Source organism: Botryllus schlosseri, chromosome 13 (genome assembly GCF_051294905.1).
Source record: "Botryllus schlosseri isolate E-star chromosome 13, Bs_hap1, whole genome shotgun sequence".
Taxonomy (NCBI): domain Eukaryota; kingdom Metazoa; phylum Chordata; class Ascidiacea; order Stolidobranchia; family Styelidae; genus Botryllus; species Botryllus schlosseri.
This window is the reverse complement of record NC_137248.1, coordinates 6,236,067-6,254,776: the sequence shown is the minus strand read 5'-3', so window position 1 is coordinate 6,254,776 and position 18,710 is coordinate 6,236,067. Positions and strand designations below refer to the sequence as shown.

At 39.9% G+C, this 18,710-nt stretch overlaps 1 protein-coding gene and 1 long non-coding RNA gene across 2 annotated transcripts; both read right to left on the bottom strand.

Moving 5' to 3' along the window:
• Window positions 1-721: 721 nt before the first annotated feature.
• LOC145453890 (iduronate 2-sulfatase-like) lies at window positions 722-10,130 on the bottom strand. Its single transcript, XM_080331858.1, has 13 exons — window positions 9,794-10,130; window positions 9,119-9,267; window positions 7,818-7,995; window positions 7,662-7,750; window positions 7,158-7,307; window positions 6,605-6,832; window positions 5,431-5,557; window positions 4,882-5,022; window positions 3,832-3,953; window positions 3,368-3,449; window positions 3,219-3,304; window positions 1,891-1,989; window positions 722-1,157 (listed from the first exon to the last, which is right to left on the bottom strand). The coding sequence occupies exons 1-13, from the start codon at window positions 9,840-9,842 to the stop codon at window positions 1,017-1,019; spliced, it is 1,641 nt and encodes a 546-aa protein (XP_080187984.1). The 5' UTR covers window positions 9,843-10,130; the 3' UTR covers window positions 722-1,016.
• Window positions 10,131-16,065: 5,935 nt separating this feature from the next.
• On the bottom strand, window positions 16,066-18,611 carry LOC145453669 (uncharacterized). Its single transcript, XR_013919868.1, has 2 exons — window positions 18,468-18,611; window positions 16,066-17,744 (listed from the first exon to the last, which is right to left on the bottom strand). It is a non-coding gene; the product is annotated as an uncharacterized LOC145453669 (long non-coding RNA).
• Window positions 18,612-18,710: the final 99 nt, after the last annotated feature.

Here is an 18,710-nt window from a genome sequence, read left to right as displayed (position 1 = left end):
AAGGGTAGTTTCAAATGCTATGACGGGCCGTATTTACTGTGATTTCACATGAGCGAAAATGCGGTGCGAATGGAACCACACAACCCGCTGTTTAAGTCATATTCACCTATACTGTCATGAAAACATATTTTTCCTCGCTTATGTGCGCAAAGCGCGGCTAAAATTCTGGGCTTTACTTACTTATATGAAGATTCAACGTTGGTACTCTGTGAAAACAGCCTGAAATTCCTCAGGTTATATTTCTGATTGGAGGATTAAACTACTTCTACTGGGCAAACTGAAAATAGCGAAAAGAAAGTAAGTAGATCACAAAATATCACGAAGTAGAAGTAGCCGAAATTTGATTTACTTGAGTAAGTACCAGAGGTAGAGGAAAACTACTTGAGTACTTCGGAAAGTAGAAGTACTTCGTTACTGACCACCTCAGTCCATTTCACACATTTTGATAAAATTAACTTTATGTAACTTTCATTTACTTTAGCCCATATCTTCACCGTGATTAACTTGAGACAATGTTATAAACATAAGCATGACCAAAATATGGTCGAAGAGTGAAAATTTAAGAAAAACTTGATTTTCTACTAATTTGGAAAATGGATCTCAAAATTTGAAAAATGGACGTTAGCTACTTTGATTCTACCGAGACGAAACTTCAAGTGTATGTCACTTCTAGAAATATCACACTGTCGTCCCCACCACGTCACCCGATCAAATGAATATTTGTGATGAGTCTATATTTATCATTGCATCGGCGACAACAGGCAAAAATTTCCTTTTTTAAATACTAGAATATCACGCATTTCAGATATCCGCACAGAAAATTGGGGTGTTATGACATAAATTGATAGAAAAGTCGCTACCGGTATGCAGAAACCGTTTCACGTAAAGCATTAGAAAAATTTGTGTAATAAAAATTGCACATGAGTAGTCGCTTACAAATAGCGTAGCATATATGAACACGAATAATGCTGAAGGAACAGTGGGATGTGCGTACAGGAAAACACTCGTGGATCTCTCTACCTCCGCAACGCAGACCTCCAGCCTTGAATCAGTCGCTTACGCAAAATGTCCACCAATTTTGCGTATCTGGCTTCGTCGGCCACGTTGTAGTCCTCCATCCCGTCGATGTTATAATCGTACAGCTCTCTAGCATGAACCTTCGTGTGTAAGGTAAGATTATGTAGATTGTAGAGTTAGTCAAGTAGAAGTGGAAACGGAAGTACCGGTATTGTAAAATCCTGACCACGTGAGTAAGTATTTCAAGTAGGCAAAACCTGCTTGGGTGCTTAGAAAAGTAGAAGTACCAAGTCGGTAATCAAGTAGAAGAGGAAATAACGCCATCAATTTGTAATTGCACGTAAAATTAGCGATTTCTAAGACATGTCAGAACTACTTTCTGTGGAAGTATAATATATAGATTTGAAAAGTACTCGAGTAATTAGTTTTGAAAAAGAAGATTTGTTCGAGACATGGTATACTTTTAGCAGCTGATCGAAGATGGCAGTATTCGAAATTGCAGGGTGCATCTTCGTGACTAACGCAAAAGGACTAGTTCCACAATAAATCGATGCAATTTTCGAAAATATATTCAGTTACCGCGATACAGGATCGATTTCACCCAGTCTTATGACAGCTTCACTTGTAAACGTGAAAGAAACATATCCTCAACCTACTTTCTACTTTACAAAATCCAAAGTTTAGAAAGTAGGTACTTTTACCTAAAAATGTTAAGTAGTAGTGGAAGTAGGTAACAGACATAACCTCATGAGTAGGTAAATTTGCTTGAGCACTCCAAAAAGATAGAAGTACTTCAATAATGACCACATTTGACATTATGTAGTATAATATCGGCGGGATAAGGGAAGAATATGACTACAAACTGCTTGTTACCTCGGAAAAATTGCCTTGAAACGTGGTCGGATTGAAAGTCACCCATTCCGTGTACCGGTATTCAGACGTACGCATTGTGTATCCCATGATCCGAATATCCTGAAAAGCATTGAACAGATGGTCAGAAACTAAGTATATCAAGCACGTTCTGCCCCCTCGCTATACTCTCTCAATTGGGTATGTTTTTAAACTACTTCCAGTTCTACTTCACAACTCACAAGGAAAGGACGTTATGTATTTTTGTCCTCAATGTTTTTGCGGCATATACACCGACTCATGATGTACATACACACGATCTTTGCATACTATGAGTGCACGATGTGCATATGCCGCTGGACAAGGAAGGTGCAGACATAGCCTTGGAAGGTTTTTCAAATCTTGCACCACCCCTGCATTAGGGGTCTTCAAAAATGACTTTTTTTCTCAAATCGTACTGGCTACTTGATAAAATTGCTAGGTTACCTAATTTAAAACAAAAAATTTGAAAATTTTCTGTTCACCCCTGAAAGTGTTAGGTTGTCTATAGAAACGATGTTCACCAAATTTGGTTCATTTCCAACCAGTGGAAGCGGAATTATTGCCGTCAAAAAATTAGGATTATGAATAAAATGGTATTTACGGTGACCAATTCTTTAATTATTTATTAAAGTGGTGCCCACCGTAAATGCGGCTACTGGTTGGAATTGAACCAAATTTGGTGTGTAGGCCTAAATTAGGTAACCTAACAATTTTGTCAAGTAGCCAGTACGATTTGAAAAAAAAAGTCATTTTTGAAGGCCCCTACCCGGAAATGCTGAGCGCCAAGCGGGGACGTCGTGGGCACCAGTGATACTAACCAGGTCTTTGATCTGACCAGGCCGGGGATTGAACTCACGGCCTACCGGTCAAGAGGTCGGACGCTTCACCATTACTCTATCTTGTCGACAAAACAGATTTTGTATGGCAGAAAGCAGTTTTGAGATATGTTTGTATCACTTTCAAGGACTAAAATCACAATAACAGCCGGGCGAAACTTCCCTGTAACTGAGTATATTTTATAAGATTATACCAATTTGTAAGCATAAAATTGTCATTCTGCATCAGTCGCAAAGATTCAGTATTCAATTCCACAAATAGCCAACTCCGATTAACTGCTAAAGTATGTGATTCTTCACCAAATCTACAAGCCGCCCATTACTTTCTTCTTCGTTTTCCCCTTGAAATTGACTAGAGATAGAAGGGCGGTACTTCTACTTCTAACGCTGGCTACGACCAACTTCAACCTACGTTTCAATCAAACTCGCATGTGCAATCTTTAACATCAATAGCGATTCAACATAACTTATTACCTTCAGCTTAGGTAGATCGGAGTCCGCCTGCGGTGTGTCAGAGGGTCTCGGATACTGGCTGAATACGGCACCCTTCCATATTGATTCTGTGTGTGACAGATTGAATTAAATTGTGTCATACTAACTGCAGTGTTATTCAGATGTATTACTCAATTCGTTTGAAGAGAGACGGTGCTTCTTTTCCAACTTTATTAGTGGTACTAAACTGGATCCTTCCGTACACAACATCACCTGCAATACAACGTCAATTATGATCATTTTTGCGAGTACTATCAGTATCACTACTGTATTGATAAATTGAAATTGTCTCGTTGAAATGCCATTTTGATATCACATGCAACTTTCTTAATTGACAAGGCTACCATTGCTTTCAAAATTATCGAAAGCCAGGTAATTCAGAGTTCCAGAGATCAAATACCCAATTTCAGATAACAATCTCAACCGCGATATGGACCTAATATTCTATAAGTATCCATGGGGAAATCCAGCAATGACACAGCACGGCGGTATCACACTATGCCATCAGAAGCGGTGGAAGCACAGTGACCGCATACCGGTAAAAGAAATACGGGGACCAGGAACGCAAATTTACATCAAAGTATCACAAACCCACCTTTGATGAGTCTCTAGGACACTGTGCCAGAGGTGGGAGCCCAGATAGATCCGATAGGGTTGGGAAGAGATCAACAAGTTCAACGAGAGCTTCTGACTCAGTTCCAGAAACGTACGGTGATGCTGAACAAGTAACATAATCAAGATATATTTTGGTAACGAAACGGCATCAGAGAGACGGAGAGAGCTATATTTGGATTAAACATGACAATTATTTCAGGACATGAGCATGAACAAAATCCGTTATTGATTTGATGCGTAAAACTCATGTAATGCATATGTTTATCTGGAGTCTTCCATTTAACATTCATTGCCACGTAATTTGGGTAGCGAAATCAAAGCAAGAGAAGTAACTTTAAGCGAAATCACCCTTGCTTGCAAGGCACAGATGGAATTGGGCAGGGGCTATCATTGGATACTGTTCGACATTTTCCAAATAATATCAACAGAGGAATTAGTATTAGTACAAACGTCACATAGTAGCTCTAGGGGGGAATTCAATGGTTTCTGGTGGGGAATAGATGCATTTGTTAAACATTATATACAGGATAGTCTACATATTTACGGAGACACATGCGCGATTACCGTTACCAGTTAACTGCTCCGGAATGTATGTATCGAAAATTATATTTCGTGTTGTTCACAAAAACCATTTTTCATACTGTATAACCAATGATGGCGTCACAAATGCATCCAGCACGACCATTATGACATGTAATAACGCTTTCGCTAAATTTTTAGGGTTACCAGAATCGATTTACAATACGTTTCATGTTGCAGTTATAGGCGATTGTCTTGCGGACTTGTGTGGTTGTGTGTCTCGTGCACTCAAACAAGCAGATAGCTGCTCCGTAATGACAAAAGTTGAAAGGAAATATGACGATGGTTTTGGGTAGTGGAGAATGAAGACTCGAAATAAATCTGAAGTGGGGAATAAAGACAAAAAGGTTGGGAACCACTGATCTAGGGCTTATACATCCCACGGCTGATTCACGGTACGAATCGTCAGTTACGGAGATGTTCTACAAATGGTCGGAAATCCCGGCATTACCATCGGTATGAAACGGGTTCTGTAGCGGAAACGAAGCCTTTTCCCCGCCTTCCGAAGGAACGTGAATGAGGAGTGGCACGCGCGTCGTCACTTCAAAGTTCTCAAACTTGCACCAATCCCCGTGCTCTCCGAGAGAGAACCCTAAAAATGCAACGGGAGTCAATGAAATTTTGGACAAGCGGCACTATAAATACATGAGTGAAAAACAGAGGTGAGTTTACCAGATTTCCACCATAGCGTAGTGTAAATCAGGCTATTGACGCTTTCTGGTAGCAATTGTTGCTTTCACGGCCATTCCAATTAGTAAAAACATGTCTAATACACCAATCCTTATGGAGATCTCATAAATGTAATGGATTTCTTTTTACGTATAACACATTTTTGCGGCTTCTACTGACGGTTCACAAAACATAATCCACTCTTGGCATATATCTCGATAAGAATTGGGATTTTTGACTCGTTTTGATCCATTGGAATTTGTGTGAAAGCTGATTAGTACTTTTATAACGCTATGGACCATGGTGGAAACAACATTTATAATGTACTTACCGTGGTCTGCAACCATGACGATGATGGTGTTATCTGCAAATCCGCTGCGGTCTAACTTGTCAAGTACTTTGCCAACCATAGTGTCGGTGTAGGTTGCGGCAGAGTAATAATGTTGCCGTATCCTTCTCTGCAGCAAGATAAACAAACCAGGTTTGAAAACGGGAGAGAAAAATGGATACAAATAGAAATCGAGATGAAGCAGGGTCTTCTCAGACACATATATGAGTTAGGATGATTAGTCCGTGCAAGACGGGCCACATTAACTCGATGCTTCATAAATGAACGGGATGCAGTCACAAAATTACATGTGCTAAGACATTCTCGACAAATGTCATGCCGGAGAGAAGTTCTATGTCACCAATGATTTATAGCACTTAATTGAACACTTTGTAAACAACATATTTTAAAGCCAGAGGTGGTTAAAGTAGTCATCGCTGGAACTGACATTGAAATATAACCAACGTGTGACTAAGGAGAAATTGAGATTTCAAAGTCCGTAATAACGACACTATTCTGGTATTGCCCAAGAAACCGAAAATTATCATGCAGAAGTAATCCTAAAATATCACCATTTGCGCAAGAGAGTCATCATTAATTTTGCTTCTAACCTATGGTCAGCGTTGAAAATGAGACAAAATGAGGACATACGTCAAAACTAAGAATATATGGTGTAGTTTTATATTAGTATTATCAACATTAGCTCTTCATGGACCCCTTAAATCACTGTTTCTTAACCTTTTTAACGCGTGTGCCTCTTGAGCTTTCAATTAAATTTCTTGTACCCCATGCCCATTTGCTACGAAACTTATGATAGTAGCCTACCTATAATTGAAATCAAAAAGACCATTAACATATAATCGTTGCATGAAGAAAATATTTGAGTTGAATATATCTGGCCTTTTTGTTGGTTTGTAAAATAATTTTGAGCTCTAGATAGCGTATAGAAATGATTCCACAATGCATCTTGTACTCCTCGATTTGGTGTGTCGTACCACTAGTTAAGAACCCATGCCTTAAATAAAACTAGTTCACAGACCCCAGATTAAGAGACCCTGGAATACACACTCGTTTAGTTCATCATATGTCATTCATTAAAGATAGGTTACGTTACGAAATCGAACTATGTCGGTATATTCTGAGGAAACGGAAAATATACCGGAACTAAGGCACTTACTTGATATATATCCGGGATCGGTCCGTACGGAAAACTCAGATTTAAAGCTTTGATGTCATCTCTCCTTCTGAGGCTTCCCCAAGGGTTGTACGCAACTGGCGGCATACCGCTCGGAATGGCAGGATTTGGTGCAAGACTGATTTCGGACAGCGGGTAAAGCTTCAGAAACTCTTTGGGAAACTTGTACGGAACGTGCGGCTTATGGAATCCAACGGCCAGAAAAAAAGGCTGGAAATTGAACATAATTTTCAGTGTTGGCTATAGATTGCAGACCCTGTATGATAGTCACACATTATAATTTCGAAAATTTCATCTTCATGGTCATTAGTCATTCTGTGTTAGTCGCTAAGAACGGTTAATTTTTAAGAACATGTTCGACTCTTGAATACTCTTTGGGTCTTTCATTTTGAAATTCGCAACTTCAAATATACTTGAGTACCGACAAACAACAATTAAAACTTTGACCACCTCTGGACAAATTCCACCACAACGTTGATCAAGTTGCTTCACTGCATCACAAGATCTTTCATCTTTCAAAGGTCCTAATTAATACCTGCGAGGAATTGGAGTCTTCGAATTTTTGTAGCATGTCGACGGCGTGTTCGGCACTTTGAATATCTGGCAACGATTTTTCAGGCTGCGTCGCAACATCGACGGGACAGAGCAAATTCATTCCAAGCGAGCCATCTTCGTTTGGACAGACCTAAAGCAAAGTGACGCTAGTCAAAAGTTGCGTTTTCCGAGGTAGCCTCTGCTATCCAGAGCCAACCCTTCATCGATACAGAGTTACTAATGATTAGGTCTGGACAAAATCGAGTACCTGAGAACTGAGTGATATCTTTAGATGTACCGGTAGTTGGAATTATATGTTTATATATTTATAATCTAATAATTACTTTGCAGGAATAGTCTGTCTCTATTAGTCATCATCATCAAGAGACGAGTCCAATTCATTGGAAGCTTTTAAAACACACTGTCATTTCACGTGTCACTTCACGTTTAGCATTTGCAACAATTTGATTCGATCAGTGAATTTCTAACACATAGTCAGACTTACCTTTGCCTCCTTGTATTTCTGAGTTGGAGGATGATAAGCAGCCGCAGACCAAGAATACGGAGCGTCGTCCGAGTAGTTGGAGCATTTTCCTGGTAAATCACCATAGCCACAATTGTTCAAGCTATACCCTGTGGTCGATAATTTCCAGTCTCTCACCAGGATGAAAAACTTTCCCGATAGAGTATGTGTAGTAGCCGTTTTCTTTGAAATGCTGCGGAAGAGTGGTGAAATTTCCGGCATGCGTTCTCCAGTATGACCCGAAGTCGTACAGTCTTGTGGTATCTGGGCGTCGACTTGTTAGGAATGAGGTTCGACTGGGTCCGCAAACAGCTTGCTAAATAACAGCGAGTCAGAACAAGTCACATTAAGACTTAATGAATATTCCATGGCCTGACAGCGATAGTTAATCTTAACGTTATTTATTATTCTTCGATCCTAATGTAGGGTTGTATGGAGGGTTATGTCAGGGTTGTAATGACTCGATTCGCGATTTTTTGGTGACTCGACAGTCGACATTTGCCTTCAGTCATTTGCTAAAATATGGAAAACGACTCGACTCGATTCGACTTGAGGTTGCCCGACTTGTAGTGGAGTCATTACGCCTGACTAGACCGAGTCATATGAATCAAGACTCGGACAGCCAAGACAGGCCTTCTGTTGTAACTTCTAAGAATAGCAAACTACGGTGCCACATAATTCATATTTCGTGTATCAGTACTGGTGTTTGTAAAATAGGGCCAGGAATTTAATGAAGTGAATAAAATAGTATATTAAAATATGTGGGACATTCAATATCACTCAGTAAAGTTGTAAATAGTGAGTACAACAGGATTGAATTCGAAAATGAACAATGACTTTACTCGGACTGGAGATACAACACTGTGACTCGAACTTAACTCGGTGATGCTTTAAAAATGACTCGACTTGACTCGAATGAAAAATGCAAAAGTAGAATTGACTTGAGATATGGTTACAACTCTGGCCTATATATTTATTGTATCTAACGACCGCACATTCTGATACAGGGCTAAGAAATCTCCTATAAATTCCATCTCGCTAGCACGAAAATAGATGAATTCTTATTTAAGTATGAAGATTCACACGATATTGGAATTTGCATTCCATGATTCTATCCTCAAGATTACCGGACCTATCGATCTCGCCTTCCATGACATGCCACCCCAATCTTGTCGCTTGCTATTTTGAATGCTATCTTCTTTTACTTTTCATTCAGTGTGCAATGTGCATGCATCCTCTTTACATCGCCTAGGCCAAGGTGGGTGTCTGATTCTATAGACTACTCCGAGTCGCTTCGACTCCTTCCTATCTTTATATGTATCGCATTTTTGTGGTGTATGGAACTGATAAAATTGCTAATAAACCAATGATGATGATGATGATCAGATTTAATACTGATATGAGTGAATTAACGTGCACAGAAAAACAATCAAAAATACCTGAACATGAGCATTTTGAAACAGGATGCTCTGTGATGCCAGCTGATCAATATTTGGCGTTATAATATTGGGGTATCTGTAGCAGCCCAGCGCAGGTCGCAAATCATCAACGACGATCATCAAAACATTTGGCTTCTTGACTGATGAAACTGCAAATGGTGTCAATGAAATACCGTCTAATCAAACAGATCTTAGTGTGCACTGTGCAGTAAAGATGAAGGTAGAGTTTGGTAACAGATCTTTTGCACCTGACACTAACAGACGAAAGAGCTTGAAGTATACAAATCACGTATTTGGAGCTTAGTATTGACGTATTGTACATTTGTACTACCGTATCTGTATCACTATGATAACGGCCATGATTGAAGAAGAAGAAAGATTTTTCACATTGAATACACTCAAGAATCAATAATGTCGCATAATGTATCGAGTCACAGAGATCACTTCAATTACAGAACTCATGCTAAAAGAGCCCCGGTCGTAACTCGTTCGTAACGAAACAAATCCAATCACCCTCCTCAACCTCAAGTTGAGATATGTCCTATCATTGCTTATCTTTCAGGGGTATCTTGTATTTTCCTGCTATTAATTCTATTCATTTTAGAAATAGAGGGCTTACCAAATACGAAATACCAATATCAGGAACGGCCAAATCGTAATTACCGTATTACATACCTCGGATAATACTTGAAACGATGAGTAATATCACCTTTTGAACAAACATCTTTCACGAGCCTATAAAACGTGCCGTGCCTATAACACGATTCCTTGGTTTACGAAGACCAGCCCTTCTACAGTTGCACAAACTGAACTCGATATTGAACTGGAGACTTCAGGAACCGCTGAAGGCAAAAACAGTGGATTTTTCGCAATTGCAGCGACTCCTGCAGCGATTGTTTATGCAGATGTTTACTATTTGAAACTGACACATTAGGTGGCGGTACAGAGGTTTGAAACTTTCCAGATTTGGATTGATGTACGTTGCGGTAGCATTTTAGAGGATGCCCTACATCCTCTATGGCGGCATATCAGTTATTCCACTGCGCTGTAGTCTGCGATATTGCTCAACTAAAGTACAATTATTAATTACTATCATTCAACTTACTTACGACAACAGCTTATGATCAGTTATGGCAACTTATGCCATCTAGCGGCTAAGCCAGTGGTTCCCAACCTTTTTCGACTCATCGCCCCCTTTTCAAGCTCAACGTCGATCATCGCCCCCCAAATTTTGTGAACCGAAAAAATCGGTATACAATCGGTAATCATCGGCGGGTTGACTAAAAAAAAGGTCATTTCTCCGACTTGACTCCAATATAACCGTTTAAACGCGTCATCGCCCCCTTCGCTATTTTCGCCCCCTATCGCCCCCTTCGTCATTTTTGCCCCCTAGACCGCCAAATCGCCCAGGTTGGTAACCACTGGGCTAAGCAGTATTGCTCAGCATTGCTCAGTACGGCAGATTCAACTTGGCGTACTTTTCAATAACATACCTATCTCTTACTTTTACCCATCACCAGGCAAGGATATCAAAATGCTAAACATTGGCCTACGCAATACACACTGCCTTGGCAGTCAAGGCAATCGCCATTGCTTCCCATACTCGCCCCTCGGCATCCATCTTCGCGCTTGGAGGACAGATTCTAGGTGTATCAGTGCCTGATTCATATTTTTATTTATATTTTCGGAATCGGTGCAACTGTAGCTTTCGATCAAGACCAGATTCAGTAATTTCTGCGCTCGGGAAGATAGCTTTTGGATTGTCAGATCTCCTGCAGTCGCTTACGCAAAACAATTCTCCACTCCAGCCTCGGCGAAGCGGAACGAAGCTGCAAAATCGGTCGTTGCCGTTCCATGTTTAATTTCTAGACCTTCATTCTTGATATAAGTCGAGAGCAACGCTCTTAAAATCATTTACTCACGGTATGCCTGAGCAGTCCAAGGTTGAACATCTCTGCCCTACGATGAACATTCAACTTCCACAACCGCAACCAATTTGCTTAACACATTATCACTTTATTGAAAATCATATAATGACAGAAAAATACTAGAACACAAGTTGGGATTTGGAAAATCGTCCAACATTCATTTTCAGATAGCTATGGTATACTGTGCATCATTTTCACCAGTAAAGACGTCGAAAGTTTTTATGGAGAATTGGGAAAGAGAACGGCGTGTTAATGAGTTGAGTAAAATGTATTAGGCATGATGAAGAATGTATTGGTCATCAGAACACCTATTTCAACTTAAAAATACTATCGTCTTGTTGCACGAACTGTCAGCAATGTACCTTCAAATATTCAGAACACCGGTGCATCTGTCTGTGGTCATAGGAGGGATGCGTACATTGTACATATTGCAATAAAAGATGCAGTTTCTTGAAATGAAATTCAGAATTGACATGGCCTGTATTCAAGCTAAATTTTCTGTTCAATTTTATAATTACCAGTACATGTTAAGCACGCAATCTGCCACTGCAGTCTAATACACATGCTTTTGTCGCTTTAACAACTTTCGGCCTCTGTGCATCTTCTACACTTTGTGTGATCATCTTCTACACTTTGTGTGATCATGTCCCTGTTTCCATCATGATTGCATGCATATATTCAAAAGCTGCACTATTTCTTGAGTAATTAGTTTTGTCAGTTGAACTCGTTTCGCAGTTTGAGGTTCCCATCTCACATTGACAACTGAGTTTATTAGACGCCTTGACCAATTCTACTTTTTTAATGTCATACCTCAACCACTCTACTAATTACTTTAAATTACTTACTCGAATGTTATTGGACCATCCTGCAATTGAGTAGAAATTTACAGTGTTGCTTCTACTGTACTTGGGTAGTGATGCTGATTACTTGGATCACATCTGGCTTCTGACACTATTGATAACCCAAGTAGGGTAGTTCATATTTTACTGATCCAATTGAAAATGTAGCTATACATGTCATTGTTCCTTACCCCGCTGTATAGCGCGAAGAGCTTCTTGGAGGTACAGAATTTCAATATACAATTAAATAGTGTATCCATATTGAAATGAACCCGAATATTTTCAACCGACACTCGTCAGCAGTATCTTCAGCAATTAGTAGAGAATTGGAAAGATCATTGGATATCAACAATTGTGTATGCTCTCTTAATCGAAATTTCATGCCGGTGAGTCGGTTACGTCTTATTTTGTGATACGATTGTTCTAATGTTTTTCTAATTCTCGACTAGTTGCTGACGATTACCCCTGACGAACGACAGCTGAAATATTCGGGTTCATTTCAATATGAATGTACTATACAACTGTAGGTACAGTTTTAGTACAAAGACCATTTCAAAATTCTCAATATATTCTGTCGACTGGTCTTCGTGAATAAGCCACCACACCACGTCAAGGTGCCAGTCTCTGTGATGGGTTTCTCTTTTATGCAGGAGAAACCTCTACACACATAGACAGATATCGGTGTGTAGAGAAAAGAGACTGGAAAAAAATAACATAAAAAAACAAAAAATCACTTAAAAAAGTCGAATTGAAGAAAAATCAATTTAAGCACCTCAGAAAAGAAGATGAACGCTGCTCCAACAAAAATTTACCGTATCGATACAAGAAAACCAAGTCCAACTTGCACTAAGTGGTCAAAAAAACAATACGCTACAAATTCAAATGATTAGGCTACAAACACGCTACAGAAATACAATTATTTCCCCATAACATGGGTTAGGAATCTCAACTGTCGTATCCAAAATTGTCCATACTTTCATTATGATAGATCATGTAGCGACACACTTCATTCTTTTGAAAAGGGAGGAACCATAACCTGGAAGAGGAACTTCAAGTTGCAACTAAAATCTCACACCTGTCATCGTGTCTGCAAAAGTGTTCATCCACCAGCGCTATGAATGTCGAGAACGCAGGAACTTTTTACCGCGTACTTATATCTGACCTGAAAATCATCATGGTATCCCAAAACAAGCTACCCTATATACCGGTTGCACAGTTCGCTGACGAAACATCTCTTCCATAAAATGTAAAACAGGCAAGACGATACATCAATTGCGACTCTGCGATCATCGCAGTCAGTTCTTTGGGAAGCTTGATCATTGACATGCACCATCATTAGACGCAAATGCGAGTGCCACGGATGTCATTAATATCACAAGATTTCTGAAAAATATACTTTTCGCAATCCGACTAACGTATTAGCTCACCATCGACCTTCCTCAACCAAATCAAGGTGGGCTTTCATGGAATCAAGGAGTAACATTAGGACATATCCTCTTCTAGATAGCATCATTCGTATCCGCAACGCAGACTTGAGGATTTATGGAAACTTGGCGGATATCATCTACTACATCTTTCAGAGATGCATCAATCGGCGGATGTTGAGCAGCGTTACACAACACCATATCAAATCTTTATTCATCTGGAAAAATCATTCGTCTTTGGCCCACCAATGGTGTTCCAGCATTTGAACAGATTTGGGATCTATAAATTTCATTTACTCATTCCACCATCTGTCCGAACAATCTGTGTAGGACCCGATAGCATTCTCCCTATCGCGGTTCACCCGTACGAGTTGGAATCCATAATGGCCAAGGTTGCGCGTCGCGGAAAATTTTAGGATGTCAAAATCCTGTTAAAAAAAGCTTCCCCATATTGTGGACACAATATTGCCTCACCGGGAATTTTCTGTCACCGCATTCTTTGAACGTATGCTTCCGACAGCTTTTTAGCGAGATTCTGTAAGGATGGGTTAAGTTTTCATCTAAACACGCATCGCTCACCGGGGTATTCATCTATTATCTTTCGCCTTTATCATCGTTTGATTTGATTGGAATAGTTGCTGACGATTTTCAACCGATTGTTACAGTCCGTACGCGCATATATTTACCGACCAACGTATTTCACGGTCATATAAGATTACTTATATTCAGATGTACGTAATAGGTGGCCTTGAACTTCGACAGACATTTAAAAGGATATCACAATCCAAGGACATTCCACACACTAGCAAGTGAATCTGTAATTGAATGGTTATTGGAAAAAAAAATCAACCTTTGCCATTACCATACATGCTTCGGGCCATGACAGAGAATTTCCAACATCAATTCCGACAGATACCTTTACATCAATGCCAAGACTGCAGTATGTTGATAGGAGCCATGTACGAGGCAGTTGAAACCCTTAACTTCAATATTTGAATGGAAGGTTGTACATCAGTATTTCCTTGATGTTTGGATAGATACACATGCTGCAGTTGAGTCTTCAGTCAACTTGAATAGCCGAAACAGACGAATCGTTATTTGTTGATATAGGCTACTTGGACGACACTCTATGACCAAATTCAACGCATGACGCGAGTGTAAATATGCTGATCTCATTGCGGTCCACCAGTATATGTTTGAATCCATACCAAGGTTGCGCGTCGCGGAAAATTTTAGGACATCAAAATCCTGGAAAATAAAGCTTCCCCATATTGTGGATACAATATTGCCTTACCGAGGATATCCGGTCACAGTATTCTTTGCACATATGCTTCGACAGCTTTTTACCGAGATTCTGTAAGGATGGGTTAAGTTTTCATCTAAACACGCATCGCTTACCGGCGTATTTATTATCTTTCGCCTTTATCATCGTTTTTTAGTTGGATTCGATTTGAATAGCTGCTACGGATTTTCAACCGATTGTAACAGTCCGTAAACGCTAATATTTACTGACCCCAACGTATTTCACGTCCATACACTTATGTGCAGATGTATATACCGGTAGTAGGTACGTAGCCTTGCAGCTTGACAGACATTGAAAAGGATATCACACTCTCAGGACATTTCACATCCAAGCAAGTGAATCTGTAACTGAAAGGTCAATGGAAAAAAAATCAAACTTGACATTACCATGCATGCTTTGGGCAGGAACATAGAGAATTTCCAAAATGTCTTCACATCAAGGCCACGACCACAGTAATAAGTATGTTGATGGGAGCCATTTACGAGGCAGTTGAAACCCGAAACTTCAATAGTTGGAGTGGAAGGTTGTTCATCAGTATTTCCGTGATGTTTGGATCGATACACATGCTGTAGTTGAGCCTTCAGTAAACTCAACCAGCCGAAATAGATGAACCGTCATTTTGTTGATGTAGGCTACTTCGATGACATTCCATAACCAAATTCACCGCATGAAGCGAGCCATCGCATTGTGTTCTACCAGTATGTGTTTGAATCCGTACCGGACAAGGTTTCGCGTCGTGGAAAATTTTGGGGGATCAAAATCCTGGAAAATAAACCTTCCCCATATTGTGGCCACAATATTGCCTCACCGAGAATATCCGGTCACTGTATTCTTTGAACATATGCTTCATCAGCTTTTTCGCGAGATTCTGCAAGGATTGGTTCAAGTTTTCGTCTAACACGCATCGCTTACCGGCGTATTCATTTATGATCTTTCGCCTTTATCATCATATGATTTGATTGGAATAGTTGCTGACGATTTTCAACAGATTAATACAGTTCGTACGCGCCAATATTTACCGACCCACATATTTCACGATCATATACTTATGTGCAGATGTACTTAAATAGGTGGCCTTGGACTTCGACAGACATTTAAAAGGATATCACAATCTCAGGACATTTCATATACAAGCAACTGAATCTGTAATTGAAAGGTTAATGAAAAAAAAATTAAACTTGACATTACCATGCATGCTTCGGGCCATGACATAGTGAATTCTGACAGATACCTTCACATCAACGTCAAGACTACAGTATGTTGATGGGAGCCATGTACAAAGCAGATGAAACCCTAAACTTCAATAGTTGGAAGGTTGTTCATCAGTATTTCCTTGATGTTCGGATCGAAACACCTGCTGCAGTCGAGTCTTCAGTAAACTTGACCAGACGAAATAGACGAATCGTTATTTGTTGATGTAGGCTACTCGGATGACCAAATTCAACGCATGAAGTGAGTGTAAATATGGTGATCTCATTGCGGTCCACCAGTATGTGTTTGAATCCATACAGACCAAGGTTGCGCATCGCGGAAAATTTTAGGACATCGAAATCCAGGAAAATAAAGGTTCCCCATATTGTGAACACAATATTGCCTCACCGAGAATTTCCTGTCACTGTTGTCTTTGAACATACGCTTCGACAGCTTTTTACCGAGATTCTGTAAGGATGGGTTAAGTTTTCATCTAAACACGCATCGCTTACCGGCGTATCTATTATCTTTCGCCTTTATCATCGTTTTTCAGTTGGATTCGATTTGAATAGCTGCTACGGATTTTCAACCGATTGTTACAGTCCGTACACGCTAATATTTACTGACCCCAACGTTACACGCTAATATTTACTGACCCCAACGTTACACGCTAATATTTACTGACCCCAACGTATTTCACGGCCATACACTTATGTGCAGATGTACATACCGGTAGTAGGTAAGTAACCTTGGAGCTTGACAGACATTGAAAAGGATATCACAGTGTCAGGACATTTCACATTCAAGCAAGTGAATCTGTAACTGACAGGTCAATGGAAAAAAAAATCAAACTTGACATTACTATGCATGCTTTGGGCCAGAACATAGAGAATTTCCAAAATGTATTGTGACAGATGCCTTCACATCAAGGCCACGACCACAGTATTAAGTATGTTGATGGGAGCCATTTACGAGGCAGTTGAAACCCTAAACCTCAATAGTTGAATGGGAGGTTGTTCATCAGTATTTCCGTGATGTTTGGATCGATACACATGCTGTAGTTGAGTCTTCAGTAAACTCAACCAGCCGAAATAGATGAACCGCCATTTTGTTGATGTAGGCTACTTGGATGACATTCCATGACCAAATTCACCGCATGAAGTGAGCGTAAATATGGTGATCTCATTCTGTTCCACAAGTATGTGTCTGAATCCATACCGGCCGAGGTTGCGCGTCGCGGAATATTTTAGGACATCGAAATCCTGGAAAATAAAGTTTCCCCATATTGTGGACACGATATTGCCTCACCGAGAATTTCCTGTCACCGTATTCTTTGAACATATGCTTCATCAGCTTTTTCGCGAGATTCTGTAAGCATTGGGTCAAGTTTTCGTCTAACACGCATCGCTTACCGGCATACTCATTATGATCTTTCGCCTTTATGACCGTTTGATTTGATTGGAATAGTTACTGACGATTTCCAACAGATTGCCATAGTTCGTACGCGCCAATATTTACCGACCCACATATTTCACGGCCATATACTTATGTGCAGATGGACTTAAATAGGTGGCCTTGGACTTCGACAGACATTTATAAGGATATCACAATCTCGGGACATTCCACATACAAGCAAGTGAATCTGTAATTGAATGGTTATTGGAATAAAAATCAACCTTTGCCATTACCATACATGCTTCGGGCCATGACAGAGAATTTCCAACATCAATTCCGACAGATACCTTTACATCAACGCCAAGACTACAATATGTTGATGGGAGCCATGTACGAGGCAGTTGAACCCCTCAACTTTGATATTTGAATGCAAGGTTGTACATCAGTATTTCCTTGATGTTTGGATCGATACACATGCTGCCAGTGTAGTCTTCAGTAAACTCGACCAGTCGAAATTGACGAATCGTTATTTGTTGATGTAGGCTACTTGGATGACACTCTATGACCAAATTCAATGCATGAAGTTATGACCAAATTCAATGCATGAAGTATGTGTAAACATGATGATCTCATTGCGGTCCACTAGTATGTGTTTGAATCCATACGGGCCAAGGTTGCGCGTCACGGAAAATTTTAGGACATCAAAATCCTGGAAAATAAAGCTTCCCCATATTGTGGACACAATATTGCCTCATCGAGAATATCCAGTCACCATATTCTTTGAACATATGCTTCGACAGCTTTTTACCAAGATTCTGCAACGATTGGGTTAAGTCTTTGACAAAACACACATCGCTTACCGACATATCCATCTATTATCTTTCGCCTTTATCATCGTTTGATTTGATTTGAATAGTTGCTGACGATTTTCAACTGACTGTTACAGTCTGTACGTGCATATATTTACCGACCAACGTATTTCACGGTCATATAGGCCTACTTATGTGCAGATGTATGTAATGGATTGCCTTAGACTTTGACAGACATTTAAAAGGATATCACAATCTCAGGACATTTCACATGAGCAAGTGAATCTGTAATTGAATGGTTATTGGAAAAAAATCAAACTTTGCCATTACCATACAATATACATGCTTCGGGCCATGACAGACAAATTTCCAACATGGATTCAGACAGATACCTTTACATCAACGCCAAGACTACAGTATGCTGATGGGAGCCAAGTACGAGGCAGTTGAAACCCTAAACCTTGGATGACATTCCATGACCAAATTCACCGCATGAAGTGAGTGTAAATATGGTGATCTCAATGTGTTCCACAAGTATGTGTTTGAATCCATACCGGCCAAGGTTGCGCGTCGCGGAAAATTATAGGACATCGAAATCCTGGAAAATAAAGTTTCCCCATATTGTGGACACGATATTGCCTCACCGAGAATTTCCTGTCACCGTATTCTTTGAACATATGCTTCATCAGCTTTTTCGCGAGAT